Source organism: Rhipicephalus sanguineus, chromosome 3, assembly GCF_013339695.2.
Source record: "Rhipicephalus sanguineus isolate Rsan-2018 chromosome 3, BIME_Rsan_1.4, whole genome shotgun sequence".
In the NCBI taxonomy this organism is placed as follows: Eukaryota; Metazoa; Arthropoda; class Arachnida; order Ixodida; family Ixodidae; genus Rhipicephalus; species Rhipicephalus sanguineus.
In genome coordinates, this window is record NC_051178.1 from 202,147,448 (window position 1) to 202,174,290 (window position 26,843).

Sequence of the window (26,843 nt, forward strand, 5' to 3'; positions counted from 1 at the left end):
TTTCTCTCCTGTCCTCGTTAAAAGTATCGCTGTAATATTTGAAGTAAGAAATTATCACCAACTAGCCCCGCAGCGTGTTTTGTGGAGTCAAGACAAAAAACGCGAATTCCGGTGTGCAAAGTTGGCTTCACGGCAGTGCTTTACAGCTATGCAGAAAAGCTAGTTTTGCGGCAATACGCAGAGATAATTTTTAGAAAACTTTCCGCGAATCGTTGCTGACAGTGCGGGTTATACAGGAGAAAATAAGGTATATATAACAGGTAGAGTCGGAACGCAAACATAATGTCGTAACCATGCCACAGCGTTCCTGATTTATCGTTTGTACCACCGTAACCGGTAACCTCGAGATGTTTATGTTGTTTGATTGTCCTGTATATGTGGGCTCTTCTGGCCGATTATTAGTGGCGAACGTTGCCTCTAAGGCATTTTAATTTGGTTTTAAAGTAAGCGTGAGTACTCGTCTGAGTTGACAGCACCTCGCAACATCGCCACTAGTATGACATACACAAGGCCTCGTGTGACGTTCCACAAGAAAAGCGAGCATTGTCGACGTCGCAAAAGATTCGCGCGGCGCACACAATACCACGGCTCGCACCAAACGCGGGCAGTTGTCGCCCCTCTCGCTCTGTTGTCGGCCTGCTCTCAAGGTGGTTTTGGCAGCTTACGCCAGGAATACTTTTTTCCTGAGGGGGACACGCTCAAAGCACCCACATCGTTTCATTATTCACCACGCGCGAGTCCCCCGATTTGAAAACTGCGCGTTCAGCGTCACCAACGCTTGAGCACACGTGGTCTTAGGCGCTCCCCCGCTGTGAGGAGCTAGTTTCTTACCAATTTATGCGGGCGTTTTGAAGTGACGCTAAAATTGGTCACAATTAACGACGCTAGCGTTAATTATAAGATACGTTAGAGCATTTACGATTCAATTTCGGCATTACCATACACAAGGCTACAAATTACAGTAAAAAAGTCACAAACAAAGATTTCGCTGTCAGGGATCCTTTAAGATTTCAAACTTCGATAAACTTCGACCTACAATCGTATAAGTACGGTGCCTTTCGTAGCGTATGTTTTCGTTACTCCGATATTGATACATAGATCAATACTACAATGAAAAAAATGCAAACATAGGACATTTTGGCAAAATTTCTGGAGGCGTATATGGCAGAGGAATTGCAGTAATATTATTTAGCTTTGCGCACCTAACACAAACCTCTTTGCTTTGTATGTATATTAAATGCGGCATTTAAATGAGAAACGATACCCTCAGAATAAATTGTCTGAGAAACAACACTCGGACGACATTCCGCGAAATTCAGAAGGCTCCCACGTGACCAAATTTTTTTTCTCTCCAAAATATTCCAGCAATTCACTGTTTTCAATGCAATAAGCCAGCACGATTTTTTCAAATAGATTTGAGATGGTCGCCAAAATGGCTAGGACGTTTGGCGTGGAATGACCCAATGATAAATTGGGTAGGCGTCCTCTTTCGCTATATGTATAATGGGTACTGAACGGATGAGAAATTGTGGAACAAGGAATGCCACTGGAGCCAACGTTTCTGCTCATAAGGGCAACAGCCACTTTCCTTTATAAAGTAACCTTATGCACTGGAGTTCAAGAGTTGTAGTTGTGCAGGCTAACAGCTTACCATCTTGGAATATGACAGCATAAAGGTTTGCCTCGAAACTGAGAGCTATGGAAAAAAACGGTGTTTGATCGAATGGAGTGTCATTTCCTATTATTATTTTTTTTAAATGAGTAAGCGAAGTGAAGCTATTCCTTTGCAAGGAAAAGCTAGCAGCTGAATTTTTCGAAATGTAAAACAGTGCGGCCAGAGGCAGCATGATTTTGCACCACCACAGTGAAAATGACATAGAAGTGCAACAGAATGTGCCACTTTTTTTGACACCTGGAAACGCAAGCAAGAAGTAGCTACTTATCGAAGAACTTATCGCCAGCTCTGAGTAGTGACTCAGACGTCCGTTAAAAGTCTGGGCAAGTGTTAATGAACACCCCCTCCCCCTCCCCGAGATGTACCTTAGGACTCCTTAACATCTTAGCTTTCCTTAACATCTGCATTTCTACACATGAAGTATACTGCTGGAATGAACTTTGTGCCAACTTCAAAATTTTGATCACTACATAGCCAGACTTATATTGCATAATGCACTCTCAATACAGTTAGTGCGGCTTTACTGAGTCCGCCAATAAGTTTGTGTTGTCAATCATGAATGTTGGCACCGGGAAATCATAAATGGCATTGTATCAACGAGGTTCTACTGTATGTGACGAATTGCTAAAATGCTGCTAGAGAAAAGCTCGCCTAAGTTGGGTATATGTGATGGTAATAACCAATCTGTGATAGGCAACTTACTACCAGTAACCAAGGGACATGCTCCACTATGCCATTACATACAAAAGCAAACATTTGCAGCACTGTAGCTGTCACTTTGAGATAGGCAAGGTGTTACAATTGTGGGCTCAGGAAGGTACAGTCGCGCTCAATGTGACTTGCAACACGGGAGCGCTAGGCCTCACGAGCTCCGAAATCAACCATGGCTTCCACTAGCCCTTCTTTCCGCCACTAAATGCTATTTTCTTACTTTGGGATGGTGCCATGCAATACAACATACGTGTAGAAAAAAAGGAATGGTATCGAATTGGAATTGTTACATTAAAGTAACCCTGGCCACTTCAGGCTACCTCCTTTAAAGGGACACTAAAGTGAAACAATGAATCAGTTTATACTGATCCATTGTTTCAATTTATACTGATAAATTATACTCTGAAAACTCTATTGCCATTAACTTCAGTATCATAGGCCCATTAATAAAAGAGAAAACCAAGGGCAAAGTACCATTTCTAAATTTCACGCCGAAATCTCCGCATGTGGCATGCCTCCATACCTTTCCGCATTACATTTCTCTCTCTCTCTATTTTTATTTCAGCCACACTGACACGACAAAATTTTCTGAAACTTGATATGTTAAGTCTTTGGCCCCTTCACAGGGCAACGTACTTCATATTTGCCGATTAGAAACTATGCAGGCACTTGTAGATGCTGTCAAAATCTGACTTCACGGCGATGCAGGAGCTACTCAAACCTCATTATAACGAACACGGATATAACGAATTATCGGTTATAACGAAGTAAATGAAGAATACCCTTGGTAATAGCTAGTGGCTCGATTGTACGCTTATAACGAATTTTCGGATATAGCGAAGTTAATTTCGTGTCAAACATGACTTTGTTATAATGAGTTTTCAGTGTACATAGCGTCGCCACTCGCATTCCTTTTTGCGCATTTTCTCACTTACCAAGCATCTTCTCGTAGCAAGCGTGGTGATTTTGATATTGTGAAAGAGTAATTTACAAATACGAGAAAAATTGTTTATCTTCTTAGTGTCCCTTTAAAACTACCTTTACAATGGAAACAAGACGGCATTTGTGTAGTGCCTTCATCATGCGCACATACGGCGTGTAATAAGCAAATGAGTTTGTATAATGCAAAGCCATGAAGACATGTACAAGGAGTGTTGGCATGAGAAACATTTATTAACAACCTCTGCTTTATGTAACAAAAACAAGCATCTCTGTCATTGGCAATATAAACAAGAGTGCAAATAAAAAATGGCGCAGCTTTCACTTCCACTCAGTTTCACTGAGAGATGACAGTGTGTAAATCACGGCCAGTACAGGTCATTCCTCAAAACAAGCAATTTTCATATTCATTATATAAAACAATTCACCTTTACATGAAAACTAAATATGACAGCCAAATTAAGAATCAGGGATCATATGCCAGTGGTTCTGTGTTGCTGCGAGACACTAGTGAAAGAATTTTAAGTATACAGCATCTCACACTGCATGGTATGACACCTGTGTTTTTTTTTATTCTGGCTTTTTGATAAATTAACATCATGCCCTCCATGTTACACCAACAGGTGAACCCTCATGCAAAATTCTGTTGTGCTTAAGGCAAAAAGCATACAATTCATGCCACATAAGTGCTACATGAATTTACTATGTCAAACTGAAGACGATAAATAAAAATGAGTCATTACCTCAAAAAGCACTACAATATTAAACAAGAGCACATTTTACATTTGGCATTATGCCATATGTTCTTAAACACCTAAAGAAAGCTTGCGTGTTCATGCATACCTCAGCCAGGCAATCTCAAAGTACAACAGACACATCCAGGGAAAAGAAGGTACTTGACAATGACAGATTGCTTGAACAAGCAATTTGTCATTATCGAATTTGAACCTAGCATGGCAAGAAAGTGCACAGCCACTGCTGTTTACAGTATTAAAGCTAAAACAAAATTAACTGGACAAGCAGATAAATTAAAAGATATTTTTAACCACAATGAATTTGTGCGCTTTCTTTTTGTTCCCCAATGAAAAAACTGCACAGTGAGCAATAAACATTCAAATGCAATAGCATGCTTTCATTTCATTACCAGCACAAAAAAAAAAAGAAAATAATTTCGTTCATTCAATTTAGCTTACAGAAGCACCTAAGAAGCCAGCAGGCTGCCTTGGCATGGCTGGAAATTAAATCATTGTTACGCTATTGCACACCACTTTGAGCATGAAGACTGAACCACATGAACACAAGTGCAAAGCGGTGCGCAATAACGTAACAATGAATTGATACCAACTGGCCCAAGCAAGTGCCCTTATGGATATTAAAGCGGCTTCAAAACATTTCATTTGAAAAAAAAAAAGCACCTAACTGTGTCCCTCTGCACACATCCATTCAATTTTACATGCTAGCATTCAGGTCATTTTCAGTGCAATAGCCTCAAACATTTGCAAGTTCACTGTAAATACAAAGCATGCCGTTCAACCACGAACCTAAAGCTCAGAAATGCTTTCCGTTAGTCATACACCAAAATATAAAGTGATAAAAACGCGGTATGGACAAAGCCTAAACAGACAAGCAACCAATGTCAGTAAAGTTGTTAACATTTTGCCCACATCAATTGCAGCAGGAACATCCCTATCCTCCTTCTTCCTGAGCTACAAACTGTTAAAAAAAAGACAAAAGAAAAGCTGCAACATCCTTTTGCACATCACTACAGCGTACACAATGTCAAAGCTGGCCAGAATTTGTTATTCTTCACAGCACGCCTTCATCCGACTAAGCATATGTCTTTTTTTTACATACAAACCACTCTCATATCTTTTTTTTCGTTTTTCATCATCAGAAAAAAAAAATAGGTCGAAGAGCGAGAGTGGAAGTGAGGGCAGCAGAATTGTGGCAGTCTATCAGGTCTGGTGAGTGTTTGGGGCGTGGTGGGTGGTCGTACTGTTCAGGTTAGCAGAGGCGAAGAGAGCGGCGTGCACTGCGCCACCCCCATTGGACTGGTTGCCTCCTTCCAAGTAAGTCTTCAGCTGCTGCATCGTCTCCACGTCTACTTGGCCCATGAGCTCCTCAAAGTTGTGCTCGCCGAGCGACTCGCGCAGGCTGCGCATCTGAGAGCACAGGTAGTCCCGCAGGGCCACTGTGTGCACTGGGTCCTGCCTGGACAGCTGGGCAAGAGCATCACGGAGAACGAAAAGGCCATGAAAACAGAAATTAGGAGCGAGATTGTGCAATCATCTCACATGCAGTTTCCAAACACTTTGTGCACTTTAAGAAGAAAAGAAAAAATGCACACAGTTATAAAAACTAACGAAACATTGTTGGCATGAAAATTTGGACAGGAATAAGTGAGCTACACGTCAAGTCACGTTTTTGTGTGCGGTAACTTCATTAAATTATGGATAACATTGTATCAATCATAGCAGATTCCAGAAAAAAAGGCGTCTCAACGTATGGAACAGGCAAAATGTGGAGCAATCAGTTATGTTCTAAATGACAAATTTCCTGCTGCGTCGGGAAGTCCCCTACAGGTATCAAACACATATAGGGATAACTCCAATGTTCCCTGAAGTCCTTAACATTTCAACCCTTCAGCTACTAATTTTTCTTTACAGAGGTTACAAGAGTATTAGCTAAGAACATAAATTTGACTTCCATAAGAAATATATCCTTAATGCAAAGTTAGAATTCTACCTCCAAGGAAGTTTGGAAGCACCAAAGAAATGGTGCTGATTTACCATAAAAGGCACTACGAATACCATTCAACATCATTATAAAAAGCTAACACATGTTGGAAAATACTTGTATTGCAAACATTCTTGCAGTGAGGTTTTCATATTTCTGCTTTGCTGATAACATCACACCTCACGTGCATCACACGTGCACTGCTAAAGCCGTGCATTCTTCCTTTATATAGTTGCATTAACAATTTATCTTGAACAATTTTACGACTGAAATGCTGACCTCTTGGAATCTTGGCCAAAAGGCATGTGTGGATAGTAAATTTTAGGTTCAAAGCTAGTAGCGATTTGGTTGAATTATTTCGAATCGAATAGTATATATATCACATATTATAAAGAAAAGAGGATATTTGTCATGACCCAACTAACCTGCACAATATTTTAAAAAATTGAAACAAGGCATGTGCAAATGCCATTCTTTTTGGTTCAAAGGGAAGTGGAAGCAACTTTGAATAGTAGCAGATTTGACTTTCGGTAGAATGTAAGTGATCACCTGTAAAATATGTTACGTTTTAAAATTTACTATACTAACAGCATACAAGCCGGTATAACAAGCTCTTAAACTTAAATAAATGATGAATCGATGCGAGAGTAATAGGTTCATTTAAGTTTCACGGCAGTGCGGATTTCCCCTGTATAGGTGTATTCACGGTGGTATAGCACCCCTCCAGTGCAGTGAAACAACTTTTACAGGGGGTTACATGTGGTTTATATAAGTCCATTCGCTCATTTCATATACTTCGAAATTTAGAATAATTTAAATGCGTGCCGAAGCGAATTCGAATACATTTATATTTGTTCGAATATTCGCACATGCCTATTGGCTAATACAGTAAAACCTTGTTACTGAACAAGCCTTCCTTCACACATTGCTCTTGCCAATTACTTGTGGGCAGCATGCCAATGAAGCGCAGTACGATGTGGTAAACAAATACACAACGCAGGCGAAAACTGTGCGGCCAAAACCGCATCACTGCAGGGCCAAAGTGCAGTTTCACAGTGTGGAAGACCAATCAACTTCGTAAACTGTTGCGCGCGAAATACGCAGACAGGGAACACAAAATGACACACACGGTTCCCTGTCTACGTCTTTCCCGTGCAACAGTTTACGAGGATGACAAACCAACAAGCCCAAGTCGACACTCTTCTTAAGACCAATCAACCATCTCAGTGTTACGTAATGTTCCCCGTGAGAAACGTCACGTCACTTTGTGGGTGGGAGGACTGGTTAGGTGCTGCAGGAAGGCGCAAAAATTGTTTTTCTGAAATAGAGCGTCACCGCGACTCACAGTGCGATTATATTTATAAAATGTGATTACTGAGGCCTTCTTTATAAATAAGCAAGCTTGTGTTGGAGGTGCAAAAATAAGTTCGGGTCTGTTTACAGGCCCTGGCATTCACTGTAACAAAGTTCTTTCAGCAAGTATGTTTCCCACATCGCATCGGTGTTTTGCAACATTTTTCCGACAACTGTCGACGAAGGACTTGGTTTTAAACTTGACTAGCTTTATCTTGTGATTTTTAGATATGTAGAGAACATTCAGATTAATAATGATGTAATAATCTCATAGCACGCTACGTTCTGCTAGCACCAAGAATAGACATTGATGGCAGCTTTCCATTAGAAATAGAGTGATGAATAGTATTAGGAAAGAAAGCTAAAAGATTACGAAAGCCAAATATGTCAGCCTCAAAAGCAAAATTCGTCTCGTCAATGCCCTCGTCTTGCCCTTGGTAATCTGTGCGTGTGAGTTTTAAACCTTGTGGGAATATGAAAGAAAGAAGCTACCATACAGTTTTTTAATCTGTGATGCTGGTGCAGAATTTTGAGAATCCCATGGACTTCCAAATTACTGAATACTATATCAGTCATACGAAAGATCCATCCTGGATGTTCTTTTTGAAGTGAAGCTAATGAAACTAAAAGATTTCTTTTTGGTCATATCACACGAGCCAACAGTTTAATGGGGCAAAAATTAAGTTAGCTAAAGTGGAAGCAAGGGATAACAAGGTCACTCATGTATAAGATGGTGATGTCAAAGTTCTACAGTATCTAAAAATGTATTACCTCTATTTTTCGGCGGTCATGTTCACTTTCTTCTTCATTTGGTGGAAGTGGTTCACTGTCCACCATAACTAGAGAACTAGGCAGAGGAAAGAGAAAAAGGTAATAAGGACATGTACACTTATGAGATCTATTGTATTGCAACTCAAACAGCCTTTGTGTACATGTTTTATTTGCTTATGCTAAAGCACCTGCTGCAGGGTACTGGGAGGTAGGGCCAGTCAAGGTACATGTATGTAGCTTTTTTCTCACCTCCCTCACCACATCTCATGTGCAATGTTTTGCACTTTGTTAAATAAATCAACTTCAAGCCAACTTGAAATCGAATCATAACCTCTGGAAAAAATACTAAGCCAATGGTCTTTGATCTTTGCCTCATTGATTGCTGGCCTGCTTGATTGTGTTTAACATTGCAAAGCAACAAAGAGGCAACAAATAATTGTACAAAAGAGCTTCAACTTAATTTCAAACACTATCTATCCATTAATGTGCTTCGCAGAAATGCCGTTCCAGTGTACTAGGCAACAGTGGGCTACAACCGAGCACATGACATTATGTTCAGCAACTGTGGCCCCTGTGTTCCTTCAATGCAGCTTTCTGTATTTAGCACCAAAGAAGCAATGAGTGACATAAAACAGAAGGATCAGCAACGACAACATCCGTTCATATAAACTACTGCATGAAGGAATATTAGATTTAAATTGCTCGTATTTTTTGCATTACTATAGCCTAAGCAGCTAAGCAGCTTCACTAAGCACTAAGCAGCTCGTGCACGGCGCTATCACTTCATCTTGCGTATATTTCAGTTGTGGACATATGAAGCTTTAATAAATATGCATACTCACTCCACTTGTGCTCCCAAATTGTCACATTTTGTGACATCATTCAACACTTCCACAATGGCCAGAAGAATTCCACATATCCGTTCGTACACGGCACTGGATAAAGAAAAGGCACAAGGAAAAAAGGCGCACTGGTAAATGGAGACATGTGATGTTGTGACAGATGCACAAAGACGCCATCATATAAACATATGTGTGGAAAACACAGCTTATTTTCAACCAACAAGGACTCTGGAAAAGTGTCTACTAACATACTAACCAGCTAGCTTTCTGCCAGGTCATCTCTTCTTGCAGAATAATTTCATGTTTGGTGGCACCTATACAAAGTAATGAAGCTTTTTCTTGAATGTTGCTCTTAACAGTATGTAGAACTAATACACACTCTTAATGTGGCAGCACTTTCTTTTTGTACAGACCAAACGCTATAGAAAAGGAATGTTTTTTAACTGCAGTTGCCAAATGAACTGAAGCTGTCACAAAACATTTAATGGTTAGGTATGCTAACCACAGTGTAGACTAGAGGACAGGACAAGAGCAAGGATTAGGGTTGGTGATGAAGGCACTGACATTCGCCTAAAATTTATGTAAGAAGAATGAAATACATAAGATATTCCAGAAAGACGAAGTAATTATTAAATACAGCACAGTGGAGAATAAGATACTATTTTTTCTGCACAACATCCACGAAGTTCGGCTGATTGCAGTATATGTATGATTATCAGTCTTGAATTATGCTTAGGGGATGTGCAACATTATTGTGATATGGCCTACAGATGCTGAGAAGACCAGCCGCCGTGAGGAAAGCAGCGAGGTGTCTCGGTTTTTGGCGTGAACGAGTCTCTACCTTAGTGTCTGAAGAGCCTGCTGTTATGAATACGGTAATCAACCGATAATCCAATAATAATTAGTATATATGTTGGGGGTTTTACGTCCAAAACCACGATGATTATGAGGGACGCCATAGTAAAGGGCTACGGGAACTTTTACCACCTGTGGTTCTTTAACGCGCACCTTGGGCCTCAAGGTGCTCATGGGCCTCAAACATTTTCACCTCCACCGAAAATGCAGCTGCTGTGGCCGGGATTCAATCCCACAACCTTTGTGTCAGCAGTTGAGCACCGTAACCACTGCACCACCGTGGCGTGTAACCACGGTGGTGCAGTGGTTACACGCCTGAACACGTTCCTGAACATGCCTTACATGCCTGAACACATTCAAACACAGAACCGGCATTGGTTCCATAGACGTAAAGTATTAGGACGAGAGCAATTTTGGACAAAATATTGCACACCGTGCAATGATTCGAAATCAAGCTTCGTGACCACGCGCTCCTTTGGCCATTGGGTCGTGCAGAAATAGGAAGACAGTCGCATCTTGTTAATTTGAATTCTGAGGGGGTAGAAGATCTGTTTAAATTAACTGGAGTATGAACTAGTGGAGGTCCCTTTGATTAGCAGTATAGTGCACAATACAGTACGACGCCGCTACATCCTGGGGTGCTATGTTTTCCCAGCTGTGAACTAATTTTTGGCCAGTCTTGGCATAGATCTCATAGGATCTAATGCATAGAACTTCACGGCTAAGCCGCAACTGTAGGGTTGTTCCCATGATACGTCATTCAATACGTCCTGTTCAATACATCATAAAATGGCACTCTGACCTACACGAGTGGCCATGGAGGGCATCCATGTTGACGTCTCACGTAGCTTGGCCTGGCCTAACAAAGGTATTAAACGCACAATGTGGTGCAGACATCACGAGGCTTGTGCGAATATTCGAGCACTTCGAATATTCGAACGAATATTAGAGTATTCGAATTCGCTTCAATTCGAATTTAAATTATTGAAAATTTCGATGTATTCGAAATGAATTAATAGGTGTATATTGGCCCGCATGTAACTCCCCTGTAAAGGTGGTTTCACTGCAGTGAAAGGGTGCTATATCGTGAATACACCTTTACAGGAAAAATCCGCACTGCCGCGAAGCTCGACTTCAAGGTTAAACGAACATATTACCCTCATTTTTTAAAGGTTAAAAGCTTGTTATACTGGCTTATATGTTCTCAGTATAGTAAATTTTAAAACGTAACATATTTTACAGGTTATCACTTGCATTCTACCGAAAGTCAAATCCTGTTACCATCAAAGTTGCTTGCACTTCCTTTGAACCAAAAATAATGACATATATATATATATATTGTGCCGGTTAGTTCAGTGTTCGCTTCGAATTCGCTTCAAACCTAAAATTTACTAGCATTCGCACAAACCTAGACATCACCCATGATTTGTTTTAGACTTGTGCCAGCAAAAGCACGGAGCTTGGGATATGTCATTGCTACATGGCATCATAGTCGCCATGTGATTAGGAAAAGTAAGGGCTCCGTGATCGCCTCTGGAAACTGCCGTCACATTGGCGTGAACTCATCACTTTCCGTGCTTTCTGCGTTCCTGTCGCGGTGTCTTTTTACCAGTGAGTCGTGGTGGTCGTCGTACAGGCATACTGCGTGTGCTTATTTCTTTCATGCCTGGAGCTGTTGGTGCCAATAGAATCACTGCATTCCTTAACTATGCCGAACCAACTAGCCCCCACCTTGGCTCTTCCAACGTACAGTAGAACCCCGCTGTTACGTTCCCGGGTGCTGCATTTTCCTGGCTGTTCACAACATTTTCAGCCGGCCCCGGCGTAGCTCCCATAGGATCCAATGCATTGGGACCCCTCTGTTACGTCGCATCTGTCGGACCACTCCTGCATTGTACGTTGCGAACTGGTCCTCCAAGACAGCACAGGCGGCCATGTTGATTTTTCCAGTGGTGGTCCAGCCAGTTTGGAGCAATTTTTGAGCAATTTTTGGAGTGGGAAAAAGTCTGTCTTGGGGCATATTGGGAGCAGAAGGAACTATGCTTTGGAGCAGGTTTGGAGCAGACAAAATGGAATTTATGTCACTATTTGAGCAGAACATGTCTAAATATTCGGTGAATATTCTTGTTAGTGTGCATACAGGAAATGCTATGGCAATCTAAACAAGGAGACAAGGCTAACATCCAGAGAGCAGCCATTAATCAAGTTTTTAGCATGAAAGAGTGTCATCTTCTGGCTTCACTGCCAAGCACAATATGTGTAGCACTGATAGTTGGATGAGTTGGTAAGGGTTCAAGAAACGAGCCGGCGCCTGTCTTCATGTCTTCTTCATCGTCAGTGTTGCGTGTCCTTTCGTTGCGCCGTTTCTTAATCACAATATGTGTGCTGAAGTGAAACGTTAGTGACAAGGCAAACATGGCACATACGGTTTCTACGATGACAGGTGTCACAAGGTCATTCCAAAAAGAAAAAATCCTAACCACAAAACCAGAAAGAAGGCGACGAAAACTCGTTGCAAATGAGAACAGACTGTTTGAAATTGCCTGCGTAGATAGTTCATTCAATAATTGCCGCAACTCGCTATAGATGATGCTCCATCGTACTCAATAATTATTAGAGGCGTGAGCACTAAATGCCATTCTTCTTTCACTTTCAAGCACTTCGGTTTGAGTGCTTACTCCCGGTTTTCCAAATATTGACAAAAGGTCTTCTAAAAAATAAAACTGGTACAAAATGAATTGGTGCGAAAGTGGCGGGGTCAGTGATCAATCCAGCCATGAAGGGGAGGGATCCTCTTTCTCCAGGCAGCTTTGAAGAAGACAATTCCGCTTGTTTAAACGGTGGCTTTAGCGACACCCCATTTCAAGAATTTTTCACCTTAATATGCTGTCAAGGTGTAATTGGCGGGTATGAATCCTCATGCTACTTACACGGTTGTGGAATAGATACGCCGTCCCGCAAACAGGCCATGTGACAGAGGACAACCAACTAGTTAGGTGGGAGGAGTATACCCGTTCTTTTTAAATCGGGGGGGAGGTCGGTGTGAACGGCTGGAACCCCCCTCCCCCACAATCACCGCCCCTTGGATCAGCCGTTGACATGGGTCGTAAAACTGAGTGCAGGAAGGTCTTTTTAGGGTTCAGCAAGTGCTGAGGACTAATGCGACTACATCCGCTTTGTTTCCCATTAATTTAAAGTTTTCCACTGCACCTAAAACTTAACGAAACAAAGACACCGCACGGCGCAGTTAGGTAGTCCGTAAACAGCAAGAAATTCCCGCGGCAGCACCGCTCAATGTTCGTCAATGTGTGATTTGCGAACAAATGGTGGCCGTGCCGGGCATGCTCGCAAGCGTAATTTTCAACGAGAAGGAGGGAATCAGTTGGGAAGATTTGCAAGCCGGGGCGACTTCTTTGACCTTTATTGTCGATTGACGACAACAATGGTTGTTCCAACGACGTTTAGGATGTGTGAGAGCACTCGTGCTTTATTTGTGGCTGACTGCATGGCTCAGTTCTACGTGCGCTGGCTTGCCACCGCGTTACGTCGGTTTCACAATCAAGACGTGCAACGAGCGCTCGGACGTGCACGAGCAGCACCACATAGTGCCAGCCGTGCTCTATGCTTAGCTTTACGACAGACACACCGAAGAATGTTGCGCAGCACGATTAAGAGGCATCTACCTTTTTTACAAAATATCAAACAATCCTTTGCACGGCCGAATCTTCATTTGCGTGAAGACGCCGTTCACAGCGCGCAGTGCCGATAGCTGTTGCTGCTTGGCCGCGGTGGCTAAATTACGGTACACGGAGTGACTCGCGAACGTAAAAAACCGCTTCTCTACGTGTTATTGCCAGTTCCCTAACAAATAAGAGAGAGTATCAATGGGAGAGAGCAAACTTTCAACAATGGAGACACACTCGGCGGTGCAGACTGTGGTTAGGCTGAATAAAGTTAAAAAAAGCGCATTGCTGGGATGGAGCGAATAGAGGGCGTTGGAATCATTATAGAAAAGCTCTAGCTGTGCTCGATGCCAGACCAAGAACATTTTGGACCATACACGGTCCGATGCCGTGCAAACAGGTGGACTTGTGAACTTTAGCACAGTTGGCGCAAGCTGTACACAAATGTGCACAGCAAGGCGCAGGAATATGACACTGTAGTAAAATGACACAAATGGCACAGTTGGATCACCACTGCTTTTCATGTGGCTTGGCTTGGCTTGGTCCACTTGGTAGCTTGACGATGGAATTGCCCGCCAGGAGCGGTGATGGCAAGATCTATGGTGCATTTTTAAGTCCCGCCACCAGAAACACAACCTCCGAAATCTGTATTTTTCATCTAAACATGGTGTCTACGATGTGTAAGCGTGCTAAAAATTGGTTTTCATGCATTCGACAGAAGTACGAATTTCGTGATTAGTTTTTGTTGCCCGGAGTCATCCTGTTTGCATGGACTGGGTGCCGGGGTGGACTCATCGCAGTCGTTATTGTAGGAAATTCTTTTCGTGGTCTTCTCGCGTTTCCTGTCTCTCTCTTGTGGTCTGTTGTGTTGGTCGTGTGTTTGTGCGGAGTAGTCTTAGCTTCCACGCTTTCAACGCACCGAGTAGACAAACAGGATGGCACCAAGAAAGCGGAAGCCACTTTCGCTGCACGAGAAGGTAAACATTCTTCACGTATTGCATATTGAAAGGTGAAAGGCAGCACTGCACAGTTTCTTGAAGCGAAACGTTTGAAGTAAAATTGTGTGCTTCTCGCCACTACTCTATTTTCTGATTTTTTTTCCTGTTTCTCAGCTCTTATGTTTCCAGACTCTTTCGTTTTGTTTTTTTATGGCCCCGTGAAAAGCGTATCAGCGGAGTTCTACTGTAATTGCATAAAGCAATTACGCTTCTGTGGATGATGCCACTTTCACCTCCGCTGTTCTATCTGTCGACGAGATCATGACTGAGCGCCAATGTGTGCAGCAGTGAAGAAGTTTACGAGAAGGGGCCACATTTGAGCCCATCGAAGAAAGAAAAGGACCGCAATACTGCAAGCGTGTGAGACAACATTGCGTAGCAGCACATGGAGAAGACGCATGATTTCTGCCAGCTGCTTCAAACATGGCACCTTCCAGCGTGCACATAGTGAACACGTGGTTGTACGTTTGCGACGCTATGGCAGCTAGTGACACATTGCACTTTGGCATTTGGCATGGGATTGCATAAGAAGTAGTCTGTGCAGACGGGCAATCTTGTTCAAATTAACCATGGCACATTTCAAGCTCGAATTGAGGAGAGTTTTTCCCCATTCAAATACACATCACCCTGCTGGGACTAACGGGCCAGTTGGAATTATTTGTCCAGAGGTTCGACAGTACATTTGATATGTAACTGGCATCTTTCCAAAACAAGCTACCGTTAAACCTGCCTATAACGAACCTCCATACAACAAATTTCTCAATATTACGAAGTTTTTCTATTCCCCGCCATTACTCCATAGAAGCACATGTATTTGCGACCTATATTTAACAAAGTGGCAGCAGGACACACCCTTGGTATAACGAATTTTCGCCGCCGACAACCTAAGGATTTTAGGACCACATGCATCTTCTGCGGTTACCCTGCCGACAAGAGTGCGAAGCGGCGGCAGCGCACATGGCACGCTCGAAGCCTGGCGACTGCGAGGCGAGAGCGAGTGCTCGTTTGTGTGTGCGGGTGTGTGTGCGAGAGGCGGGCAGGCAGGTGTCACCGCAAGCGTGTGCGCAGGCGTGCCCCACCCTCCCTCCCTCCCTTCAAACCTTACGCAGCCGCTCGCAGGTGCCACCACGCTAACCGCGCCGGCTTTCTTTTAAAAAAAAGAAAGAAAATCAGCTTTTCCTTTGAAAGCGCCACTCTTCCGTTGTTGCAGTAGTCTCTGAACTGCACTTTCTTAACGTGACACCAGGTAACGCCACTAGAAAAAAATCCTTGCTCTGTGTCATTACGCGACTTCGCGCCGCATACGGAGTTCGCTCTTCGTTTTTAACGCCGTGCGCGCGTGGTTTCACTGCGCGCACATGGAGCAGCCCCTGACGACGTGCAGCTTTTGCAATTTTTTTAAAGGCCGGCAACTGTGTCGTCACTATCAAGGTGATGTCAGATTAGGCGCTGGTGGAAACTGTCTGTGACCACGGTGACAACAGATCTTCGGAGGTCGACTCGTCACTGTCATCACGCGCTTTGCTGTCCTGCGCCACGCCGCAGGTTGGTGAGGCCATGGCCTCCAAGATTGGCTCTGGCAACGCGCCGTCATGTTGCCGGAGCCAATCTCGGAGGCCATGGTGAGACGATGACAGAGGAGCGTTGTATTGATGTCCTACGAACACTCAATACTGCCATCCTTCACAAACACGCAATAGAGCAAAACACGCAGTTTTTTGCCGCTAAATAAATGTTTTGGGTGAGCTCTGCCTTCAATTCCCCTTGTGTTTAATCTGTGCATTTCTTTTCTGAATTTTCGTGCTGAAACTGGATATAACGAAAACCTGTCTATAGCGATTTTTTTCAGGAATTTGTCAATTTTGTTATATTCAGGTTTAACTGTAGTATCACACTAGTCATCTAGTAGCTGCCGACGACACCCTAGGCTTGGAACAAGCCAAGCCACCGATTCGTAAAAGTTGCATTTGCACTATTCGAAGAGCAAGCTCCGTTTTTCATGTTCAGTGTTAGTAGTAAATTTACATGTTAATCAGCAACAGAAACTTTTTCAAGCAGTTTCAGGTGTCGTCAGCTGTACCCTCAATGTTATTTGCACCTGAGTGCATTTGTTCGACTATAGTTTGTCTGTGTGTCTGGCATATTAATGTCTCTCTTTAGTGTCCACTTAGCATATGTAGTACAGTTAAACATGGATATAAAGAAATTGACAAATTCCCAAAAAACTTCGTTATAAAGAGAATTTCGTTATATGGAGGTTCGGCACGAAAATTCAAAAAAAGAAAAGCTTCAGTAAGCAAAAAAGTAACTGACAGCAGAACTCACCCAAAACATTTATTTTGCGGTAAAAAACTGCGTGATTTTGCTCTGTTGTTTGTTCATAATGGACGGCAGCACTGACTGTTCGTACGACATCAATGAACACAATGCTGCTCCGTCATCATCCAGCGAGCCCGTGGCACGGCGCTAAAGGTCGATGGCGTCCAGCACCTCCTTCGGGGAGGGCAAAGCGCGTGCCGAATCGTCCTCCAAAGGTCCGTTGTTGTCACTGCGGTCTCGGACAGTTTCTGCCAGAGCCTCATCCGTCATCTCCTCAGTTGTGACAGCGCAGTTGTCCGCATATAAAAAATCACAAATCTGCACATCGTCCGGGGCTCCTCCATTCGTGCGCAGCGAAATCCAAGCTTCGGCGAGATCGGGCGGTCATGAAGGTGCCTCCTCTCCGGCGTCGATTTCCTCAGCCTGAACCTCTTTTGAGATTCGGGCCTTGCGGAAGCAATTCGCAACAATTTCAGCGCTTGTTTCTCGCCAGGACACTTCAAGCATCTCAATTGCTTGCACAATGTCCACCTTCGTATCTCGCTGCAGACGAATGTTCAGGAGCAGTTTTTGGATTAGTCGCCGACGGTATGAGCACTTGACACTGTTAATAATACCTTTTATCAAGGGGCTGAATTAGCAATGTACAGTTCGCGGGTAAAAACTCCAGATCAATGTTGGAGAGCTCGAGCCCTTCTACGTAGTGAGCAGTGCAATTGTCTATGAACAGACAAATCTTGCGTCATTGCCTCTTGACGTCGTTGTTGAAATCCGTCAGCCACTCACTAAATATGTCGCGCGTCATCCAGGCTTCCGTGTCCGCCACATATTTTACAGGCATCCTGTGGGTTCCTTTGAAACACCTAGGTCGGGCGCTTTTGCTCATGACCAGCGGAACTCACTTGTCGCTTCCGTCTGCATTTGTGCACAGTAGCACAGTCAAACGACGTTTGCTCTGCTTACCGCCGTGGCAGACGTCGCCTTTAAGCGTAAGGGTACGGTTCGGAAGCAACTCGTAGAAAAGCGCCGTTTCGTCAGCGTTGTACACATCCGACGCTTCGTAGCGCTCCAAAATACCCGGTAGTTTGTGTTGGATCCACGAGTCGGCGCCATCTCTATCCGCAGAGGAGGACTCGCCACTGATCACTTTGCCAACGATCCAGTACCTGTGTTTAAAACCTTCGAGCCACCCGTTACTGCCTTTTAAATCATCGCAGCCCAGGACGCAAGCATAATCCCTTGCCTTTTGGTGCAAAACAGCGCCGCTGACGGGTACGTTTCGTGCCCGCATGTCCATAAACCATGTGAACACAGCTTTGTCGACGTCGGCGTATGTTGACAACTTCAGCTTCTTCTTTTTGCTGTCCGTGCCACGCTCCACAGCGCTGCGAATCGCATCTTTTGCGTTTAAAATCATCGACAAAGAACTAGCTGCGATGCCAGATTTGGCAGCTACATCCTTCTTTTTTTGGCCTTCAGAAACGGCGTTCAAGATGGCCATTTTGTCGTCAAGAGTCAGTACAGTCGACGTCCGATTTCCCGGACCCTCAAGGGACCGCGAAAACGTCCGGAAAATCGAGCAGTCCGGAAAAACGAATGCACGTGAAAACGCACCTTTTTGGTAGGTATTTTTCGCTGACGGAGAGGGTCATGGCCGGAGTACAAGATTCCCATTGCAATTCAGCCAATGCATCGTTTAGGTGGCTCTGAAAAGAGCCGTTTATATAAAAAAAAAAAATACGTGGCCGGCACTACCTCATAGGTCAGCACTTGGGCGCAAAGAAGTCGCTTATTTTCTTTTGCACGGTCCGCTTGCCCGCGATTATGTCTGCCTCAATTTCAGTCAACGTCATGTTGCCGCTGTACACCAATGACAGTGTCATCAGTGCTCGCGTCAATCCGAGCTCGTTGGCTGTGTAGGAGCTGGCTCTTCGTTCTCGGTGTCGGAGTCATCGGAATCCTCCGTAACTTGATGAATGATTTCGTCATCGGTCAACTCCGCACATAGCTCGAGGTCTTTATCAGCGTCGGCGAAGCCCTCAAGGGTTATCTCGGCTGGAATCGACACGCCGCCAGCGCGCAGATCGTCGAAGGCAACGTCCGCGGATGGCAGTTCGTCATCGTGAGCCTACGAGGTGGCTTTGTGCGCTTCGAAGGCGCGGACGAAGACGAAGGAGCAGTCAGTGCCATTGCTGTAAACGGCGACTCCGCTCGACGAAAAGCGCAGCACGAAACAGCTAGGAACTCGGTGGATGCTGAAGGTCGGGAAACGTGATCACTGAAGGTAGCGCGCAGCAGCAAACGATCAACCGCAGACACGGCCGCAGAGCTGGCACAGCTGACAAAACAACACGTGAACGAACACAGTGAGGTTTGGCTTGGCTAAGCTACGGCTGGCAACGGATTGACACGTGCGGTTTCGAGGTTACGGCAGCCGCAGCGCGATGCGGCGGTGCTGCTGGCCACACCTGCGATGCGAGTATGGTGGGTTCAAGGATATGAAAACAACCAAAATGGCGGCGTCGGTGGTGACTTTGGGTCGGCGGTTAACAGTAAAAAGTCCGGGAAATCGGATGGCGAAGGCTATAAGCGTCCGGAATTTCGGACTTTTTAATACATTGACTCTATGGGGAACTTGACGGTGCCACAGATGAGTCCGGGAAATCAGGCATGTCCGGAATTTCGGGCGTCCGGGAAATCGGATGTCGACTGTATCTTGCGTTTCTTTGTCGAAGCACTCATCCTGGGATTGTCACAACGGGTACTGGATGCGTGGCCGCGTGTCGGTTCGCACAAGCGCGAGGCGTCGGAAATGAAGAGCGAGCAACACGATGGCGTCGTACCGAAGAAAACAAAGAAAGACACGGAGAATGCAGAAAGCCACAGCGCCAACAGCGCTGCCGGCGCTGCTTGCAGCTCCCCCTTTTTCTTTTTCTTTTTAAGTAGTGTCACCTAGTGTCAGGTTAGCGAAGTGAAGTGCAGAGACTTGCACAGTAACCAAAGAGTGGCGCTGCCAGCGCGCTGAAAAAAACAAACAAAAAAATCTCGTTTTTTTTTTCTTTCTCTTTTCGGCAAACAGGGCTTGGCGGGCTAGGCCAGCTGCAGCAAGTGGCGGGATCACGGTTGAGGGGAGGGGGAAAGGTCACGCCCGCGGGCCCGCGGTGGCAAGTTCACTGGCTCGAGATGCAGGCCTGCCTCGCGCACGCTCGCACGCTCGTACGCACGCACACATGCGCTCGCTCTCGCCTCGCAGTCGCCGTGCCTTCAAGCGCGCCAAGCACGACGCCACCGCTTCGCATTCCGTCGCGGCGGAGAAGGTGCTTCGGGTTGCTCCTCGCGCAAAAATGACAAAATTTGGGCCAAAATCTTTAGGTCGTCATCGGGGAAAATTTGTTATTTCGAGGGGGTCTCCCGCTGCCACTTCGTTACGTAGAGGTCTCAAATACATGTGCTTCTATGGAGTAACGGTGGGGAATAGAAAAACTTCGTTATATCCAGGAATTCGTTATATGGAGATTCGTTATAAGCAGGTTTAACTGTATATACTGGGGCAAGTGACTGCCCCCCCTCCCTGCAAAAAAATAAAACAAAATAAAATAAAATGTAACCACGTACTTACTTAGAATTAGACGTGAGTATGGAAGTGAGCGTAAGGGCCAGAAGCTTCTCCCTCTCAACTGGGTTAACAAGAGGCATCTTTTCGATCCACTTGTCCAGCAGGTTCCCAAAGACTTCCTCTGCCTGCGCATGGGCAAACATTCTTTGAGAAATGTACAGCAGCTCTGGAATGATTACTTCTGTTCTCATGTAACATCAGCGCACACCAATTAGCTAAGCCAGTGCAAAAGCACACACTAAAAAATAGTACTTTTGGTACTATTCCCATCGATGTCTTTTTCATATTTATGCTAAGACATTGCCAAGTGCATCAACTGGATAAACAGCAGAACTGTGATGCCAGAGTACCTTCATTGCAACAGTGAGGTATCGAACTGCACAACAGAAAATATCTGACAAACAGTGAGCAAGAAAAGCACCTGTTTGAGTTGCTTTGAGAAGCCGTCTTGACTTTGCATTGAAGTAGTGAAACATTGTAGTGACGTTTAAATTACATGGCTCAAAAACTAAATCTAGACTAGTAGAAAAAAAAATAAAGTAGAAAACTGCTGCAGCCGCTCACATCACAACCCTTGCCCTGTGCCTCTTCTTGAAGAAGTTTGGTAAAGCAGGACTTGCAATGTAAGATGACACGAGAAATGATGGACAGGCAGACTGACGTCAGCATGGAAGCTTTCTAGAATAGAACAAAACCAAAGACGACATAAGTCCGCATAAAAAGGGTGAGCAGCAAGCAAAGGGGGACACTGGATCATGAAAATAATATATAAATAAATGTAAAGCTCCTCCATCTTATACTTCTGCCTCCTATTTTTTTAGAACAAGAAGATGAAACAATTAGGTGGGGTTCACATGAAAATTTCATTGCAAAATTGCTCATACGTTAACTTGTAATATATAAATTTAAACATATGTAATCAAGCACACACAGGATAAACCAAAAATATACAGGTGTCTTTTTTTAGACAATACAGTTTTTTTATAAAATTCTATGACAGTTAGGCTCCTGTCATTTTCGCACATGAACTCTATGTCGACGCAGAAATACTTTCCCCCAGCTAAAATGATGTTGACACAACTAATGAACAAAAACTCATTAATTAACTTTTAAATGACTGACTTGAGGGCAGGTGTTTATATTACAAAGTTGTAGTCTGTGCCAATTTACGGCATACCTATTTTTTAGAAATCACAAAAGTTGCACATAGTTCAAGATACTGATAACAGTGATGCTACCGAGGACTTCTGATTTGGAGCAATTTTTGGAGCAGCAAAATTTCCACTTTGGAGCACTTTAGAGCAGCAAGAATTTCCATCTTGGAGCACTTTGGAGCAGATAATTCTGCATCTGGGAGCACTCTGGAGCAGCTAATTTTACACATTGGAGTGCACTAGAGAAGCAAATTGCATTAACATTCAAGCACCTGAATAAATATTACAGGGCTCTTATGAAGAGCTAGAAGTATTTTGATTCATTGCAAACCTCATGGAAAAAATCGCCTCTGGAGAACTCCATATTTCACTCGATAATGCAAAAATAAGGGCTCATGCAGTTGAGTGTTCTGGATTAACCACTTCAGTGGTTATTTTCAACAGTAGCAAACAAACAGAATACCGGATCAATAAAATTGTACTTTATGAAATAATACTCTAAATACATCTATGTGGTTGTCAGCTGACGTGGTAGACAAACGCCGTGACACACAACAGTGCCTCAAAGCCAAAGTCACACTATTTCTAATGCATTCCCCTAAGACTCCAGGGTGAAAGCCAGGCTCTTTTTCTTCTCGATCGATGTGTTGATCCCCCCCTCCCTCTCTGCAAGCTTTCTGCACATCACCTGGCTTTGCACTACCTCCATGATCGGCACACCAATCACGGAAGTATGACGTCATCACGTGACATTACAATATGTGACGATCTATGACATCACGAGTTTTGACGATCTATGACGTCATGATGACGCCATCACGTGATGATTATTTTTTGCATAAATCGTTTCACGCTGCCGACGGTCAATTTCCGTGTTTGATGAAGCATAGATCTAAGGCTTTCGCATTTATATTGCGTATTGAATGTTAATAGCCTGGCCGTTAACAATCTGGCCTTACATACCAAACTGTCCTCTATCATGTCACCTCTGTGCCGTGTGCGAAACAGCTTCGCTTATCATTTACTTCACAGAGTGGAATGGCTCCTGATTTTTAAAAATTTTTGTTGTGATAGCAATTATATGGACACTCTCGACGGGTTTTTGCCGTTGCCGTTGCCGTAATTTTCCGTATAAAGTCTAAATTGATAACATCACCCCGCGCATTCTACCCGCGGGTAAAAGCTCGCGAGCGCTGACGAACGCGGCTGAAGCAGAGATTAAAGGAGCCGGCCGTCTCCGTCATACGGAGGGCACATGCGATAACATCATCCCGCTCGGAGGCCTGCCATCGAAGCAGAGAGGAAACGCCCCGCCCTTCTTGAATGTGCATGAAAAGACGCGAGAGGAAGGGGGGTGCCGCTAGGGCAACAACTTCGAACTTTGATTCTAAGGGCGCGGTCGCGATCGCTGGTGCGGAAAGAGCATCTCTCCCTGGAGCGGCCGTACTCTCTTACACCAGCGTTTTGTACAGTTACGCGAGATCGGATCCTTGCTATCGCATTCATTGCTTCACCCGTACAGTGAAACTGTGACTTTCAAAAAGCAAGCAAAGAATTCGAATCGGAACACTAGCACTGACGAGCTCGAAAGGGCAGGGCCTTTTAAGGGGTATTTACTGCAGAGTGATTACAAACCCGGATGTCCTGGTGGAAGGAATTATGAAAAAGTTCTTCTGGATAAAAATCTATGGATAAGTATATCTGAGGAAAAGCGTCAATGCGTTCCCACCATTCACGTGCTCTTCCATAGACGCGAAGCATGGAAAATTCGATATTGTACCATATATATTTTGCTAGTGATCCCATACTTCATTCCGCGATGTCCAGAAACAGAAGTGACAGACATTTTAGCGGCACGCGTGTAGTTATTACTGAAGATTGCTTTCATTACGTGCCATGCGACGCTTGAAACGAGCTATCAGCGGCGTTTCTGGAACAGATGACGTTCGCCGATGAACCGCCGCCATACTTTCACGCTGCCGATTGGCCTAGACGTCACAAGCGTCAGCGGAGAGCGCGTTTTGCTGTCAAGTCGACTTGCAAAACAGAAGCTGCGTTGGCACCGTGCATGGCATCATGCCTTACTCGGCACGCATGCGCGGGCGCTGTTTATTCAGCGTAATAATTCTTGGTCCGTGGTTGTAACTTTGACAGCGCCAAGATCAAACTGCACATGTTTTCACGCGCCGGCGGTGCGACTGCCGGTGATAGACGCCCCCAAACCCGAGACTCTGGCGCAGTTTGGCGCAATTTTCGTCGATATTATCAGGATGGCGCGTAAATACAATTTGGCGCACTTTGGCGCAGTTGGCGCAGGAGTGGAATCACTGTGATAATCAAATTTCAAGGGCGAAATCCAAACTGATCACGCCCGGCGTGCACAAAGCGCGGCGGAACACCGGAATGACACGTGACAGGGAAATGATGAAATTTGAATGAAGGTGCGCCAAAGCAGAATCTGGTCAGAAAAATCGGCAAGCATTTTAAAATACACTAGCAGACAGCTTAATGTTTGCGTGCGATGGGTGGTGCGTATCTGTTTCTTTCTTAAACTATAAAGAGGCGCGAAAAACTATTTTGCCTGTCTGCAAGAAGAAGCGACGCAGTGGCTAGCCCCGAGTTTTATGCTTCCCAGACAAAGAAAAGGTTGATATTGCAGTTTTCTTGTGCATAGTTCGAAAGAAACAGCCAAGCACCACACACTACGCGCGAAAGTAAGGCAATGCGCGGGCACAAGCGAGATGACTTGCAGCTTTTCACAGAAACACACCGCCGTGGTGCGCCGTCATTCTAATTTCGTCACTCCCATGTGACGGGTAGTTCCGGTTTGACGTAGAAGGGCGCGCTTCGTGCACGCCTTGCGCGATCAGTTTCGATTTCGACCTTGAAATTCGATGATGAATATCTCGAACCACGTGCAATTTTCTAAAGTATGCCATAAATTGGCACATACTACAACTTTGCAATATAAACACCTGCCCTCAAGTCAATAATTAAAAAGCGAATTAACAAGTTTTTGTTAATTAATTGCAACAGTGTCATTTTAATTGCAACAAAGTACAGTAGACTTTCAGTAAACGGAAATCTCTTAAACGGAACTGCTGCTTAAATGGAACAAGTGCGTCTGACAAGATTGGTTTCGCACTTGTATTCTGCACCCTTGTTCACCTCTCAGTAAATGGAACTCCTGTTAAATGGAACACATCTTCCTGGTCCCTTCAGGTTCCGTTTAATGAGAGTCTACTGTATTTCCAACTCGATGTGGAGTTCGTGCGCGAAAACAGCAGGAACTTTACTATCATAGGATTTTTATCCTATGATAGTCATCTTGCACAAGGGGAGGAGGGGTAGCTACTATAAGCTACTATATTGGTAAAAAATTGTATCGATGCTGTTTTATTAGACGACCTTGATGACATAGAATGCCTATGTATTAGGGCTACATGCTGGGGTCATAGTCTTGTTGTAAGTGGGCTTAACAGACCACCGGATGTCACTCCAGAATACCTTAGCACAGCGAAAAATTACATGGCTAAATTTGAGAGTAGGAAGGTCTTACTGATTGGCGACCTGAACCTACCTGGAGTAGACTGGGAGCGCCTTGATGCCGCTTCAAAACATATTGGCATTGTATTTGATATTATGGTGATACATGACCTATTTCAAGTAGTTCACGTACCTACCCGCGTACAGGGCGATTCCGCCTCAATATAAGATCTTGTGTTTCTTAACCGCAATTTCTCTGAATATACTGTAGAGCTAGGGCAAGGTCTCTCTGATCATAACTTTGTGCGCATTTCATTTTCATTAGTTCCAGTAAGAAGCCGTAAAAATCCGTTACTTCGTTACTTTAAAGACTTTTCCAGGGCTAACGATGTAGACATAATTCAACATATGGAAACATGCTTTACCGATTTTGATGATGCAGATGTCAGTGTACTCTGGACTTGATTCAAAGAAATGTGTTGTTTTTGCTTAAATAACTTTGTGCCATCCAAGCGTAAAAAAGTTAACAGGCAAACACCTTGGATAACTCGCAGCATTATTCAGATAAAGTGGAAAGTTAAGCGACTGAAAAAAAGACACGCATCGGCTAATTTGGTACATGATGCGCAAAACAGAATCGCTCAAGCTGTGCACAGCTTGAGAGAATACTACTTTAAAACTTTATTACCTAACTTTATTGCAAGCGACCCCAGTAAAATCTGGAATTTTATCAGCGAAAAGAAAAAACCGTATTGCAAATATCCGTCGAGGGAACGAACGGATCAGAGAGACATTGCCCGGCATTTTAATCAATATTTGCAAAGTGTGTTAAACACTTCTGAAATCATTTGTGCATGTAACGCGACAGCATTTCCTTATGCCGATGCACTTTTTATTTCTCATCCTGGTGTGATATCTATGTTGCTAAATTTGAAAGCCAAAGATTCGTGCGGTCCTGATAACATACCAAACATATTCCTACGACGATTTGCTTTATCTGTTATAAAATTTTTGGTTATTTTTTGCTCTTCTTCCCAACTGCCCAGTGACTGGAGGACAGCTCGAATCGTGCCAATCTTTAAAATAGGAGACCGATTAACACTAGGAAACTACCGTCCTATATCTCTAACTTTGCAATGTTGCAAACTTATCGAACACATCATAGCTACTACTATAACCAATTTCCTCTAAGAGCGCTCAATATTGACCAAACAACATGGCGTTTGGAAAGGATTATCAACCTTAACTCAACTCACCTCAATGTTTCATTCTCTTGCATTAATCCTCGATAGACATGGTAGGATAGATATGCTCTTCTTAGATTTCTGTAAAGCTTCCGATAAAGTTCCTCATAGTAAACTGATTTTTAAACTTAGAACAATAGGTATACCAAAAATATTTGTTTCCTGGATTTCTGCATATCTAAATAACCGCGAACAGTATGTTGATGTAGGGGGTCAACATTCAGACTGTATTCCGGTCACATCTGGCGTACCACAGTGCAGTGTGTTAGGCCCTTTGCTTTTTCTATTATGTATATATCAATGATATTGTTGTTATCCACCCTAGTGTAGAAATAAGATTGTTTGCAGATGATTGTGTGTGAGAAATTAGTTCATTGACGATTACAACAATCTGAACAGTAGCCTGTGTAATATACATGAATGATGTAATGAATAGGGAATGTGTCTTAACCCGAGAAAAT

The 26,843-nt window shown here is 43.9% G+C and overlaps 1 protein-coding gene across 4 annotated transcripts in view; it reads right to left on the bottom strand.

The window, feature by feature from the left end:
- The window catches only part of LOC119388124 (importin-11), a 137,394-nt gene that overhangs the window by 71,500 nt on the left and 39,051 nt on the right, over nt 1-26,843 (bottom strand). Inside the window, exons 22-26 of one of the 4 annotated variants that reach the window (XR_007415503.1) lie at nt 21,063-21,176; nt 20,502-20,623; nt 9,028-9,120; nt 8,186-8,261; nt 4,867-5,544 (exon numbers count right to left, since the gene is read on the bottom strand). Coding sequence is in view for 1 of the 4 variants with exons in the window: in XM_037655773.2 (XP_037511701.1) it covers nt 5,281-5,544; nt 8,186-8,261; nt 9,028-9,120; nt 20,502-20,623; nt 21,063-21,176 (669 nt within the window). In the remaining 3 variants the exon portion in view is untranslated. Of the gene's footprint in view, nt 1-3,747; nt 5,545-8,185; nt 8,262-9,027; nt 9,121-20,501; nt 20,624-21,062; nt 21,177-26,843 lie in introns of those variants that run through there. The other 3 variants (XR_007415505.1, XR_007415504.1, XM_037655773.2) reach the window with 3 other exon arrangements.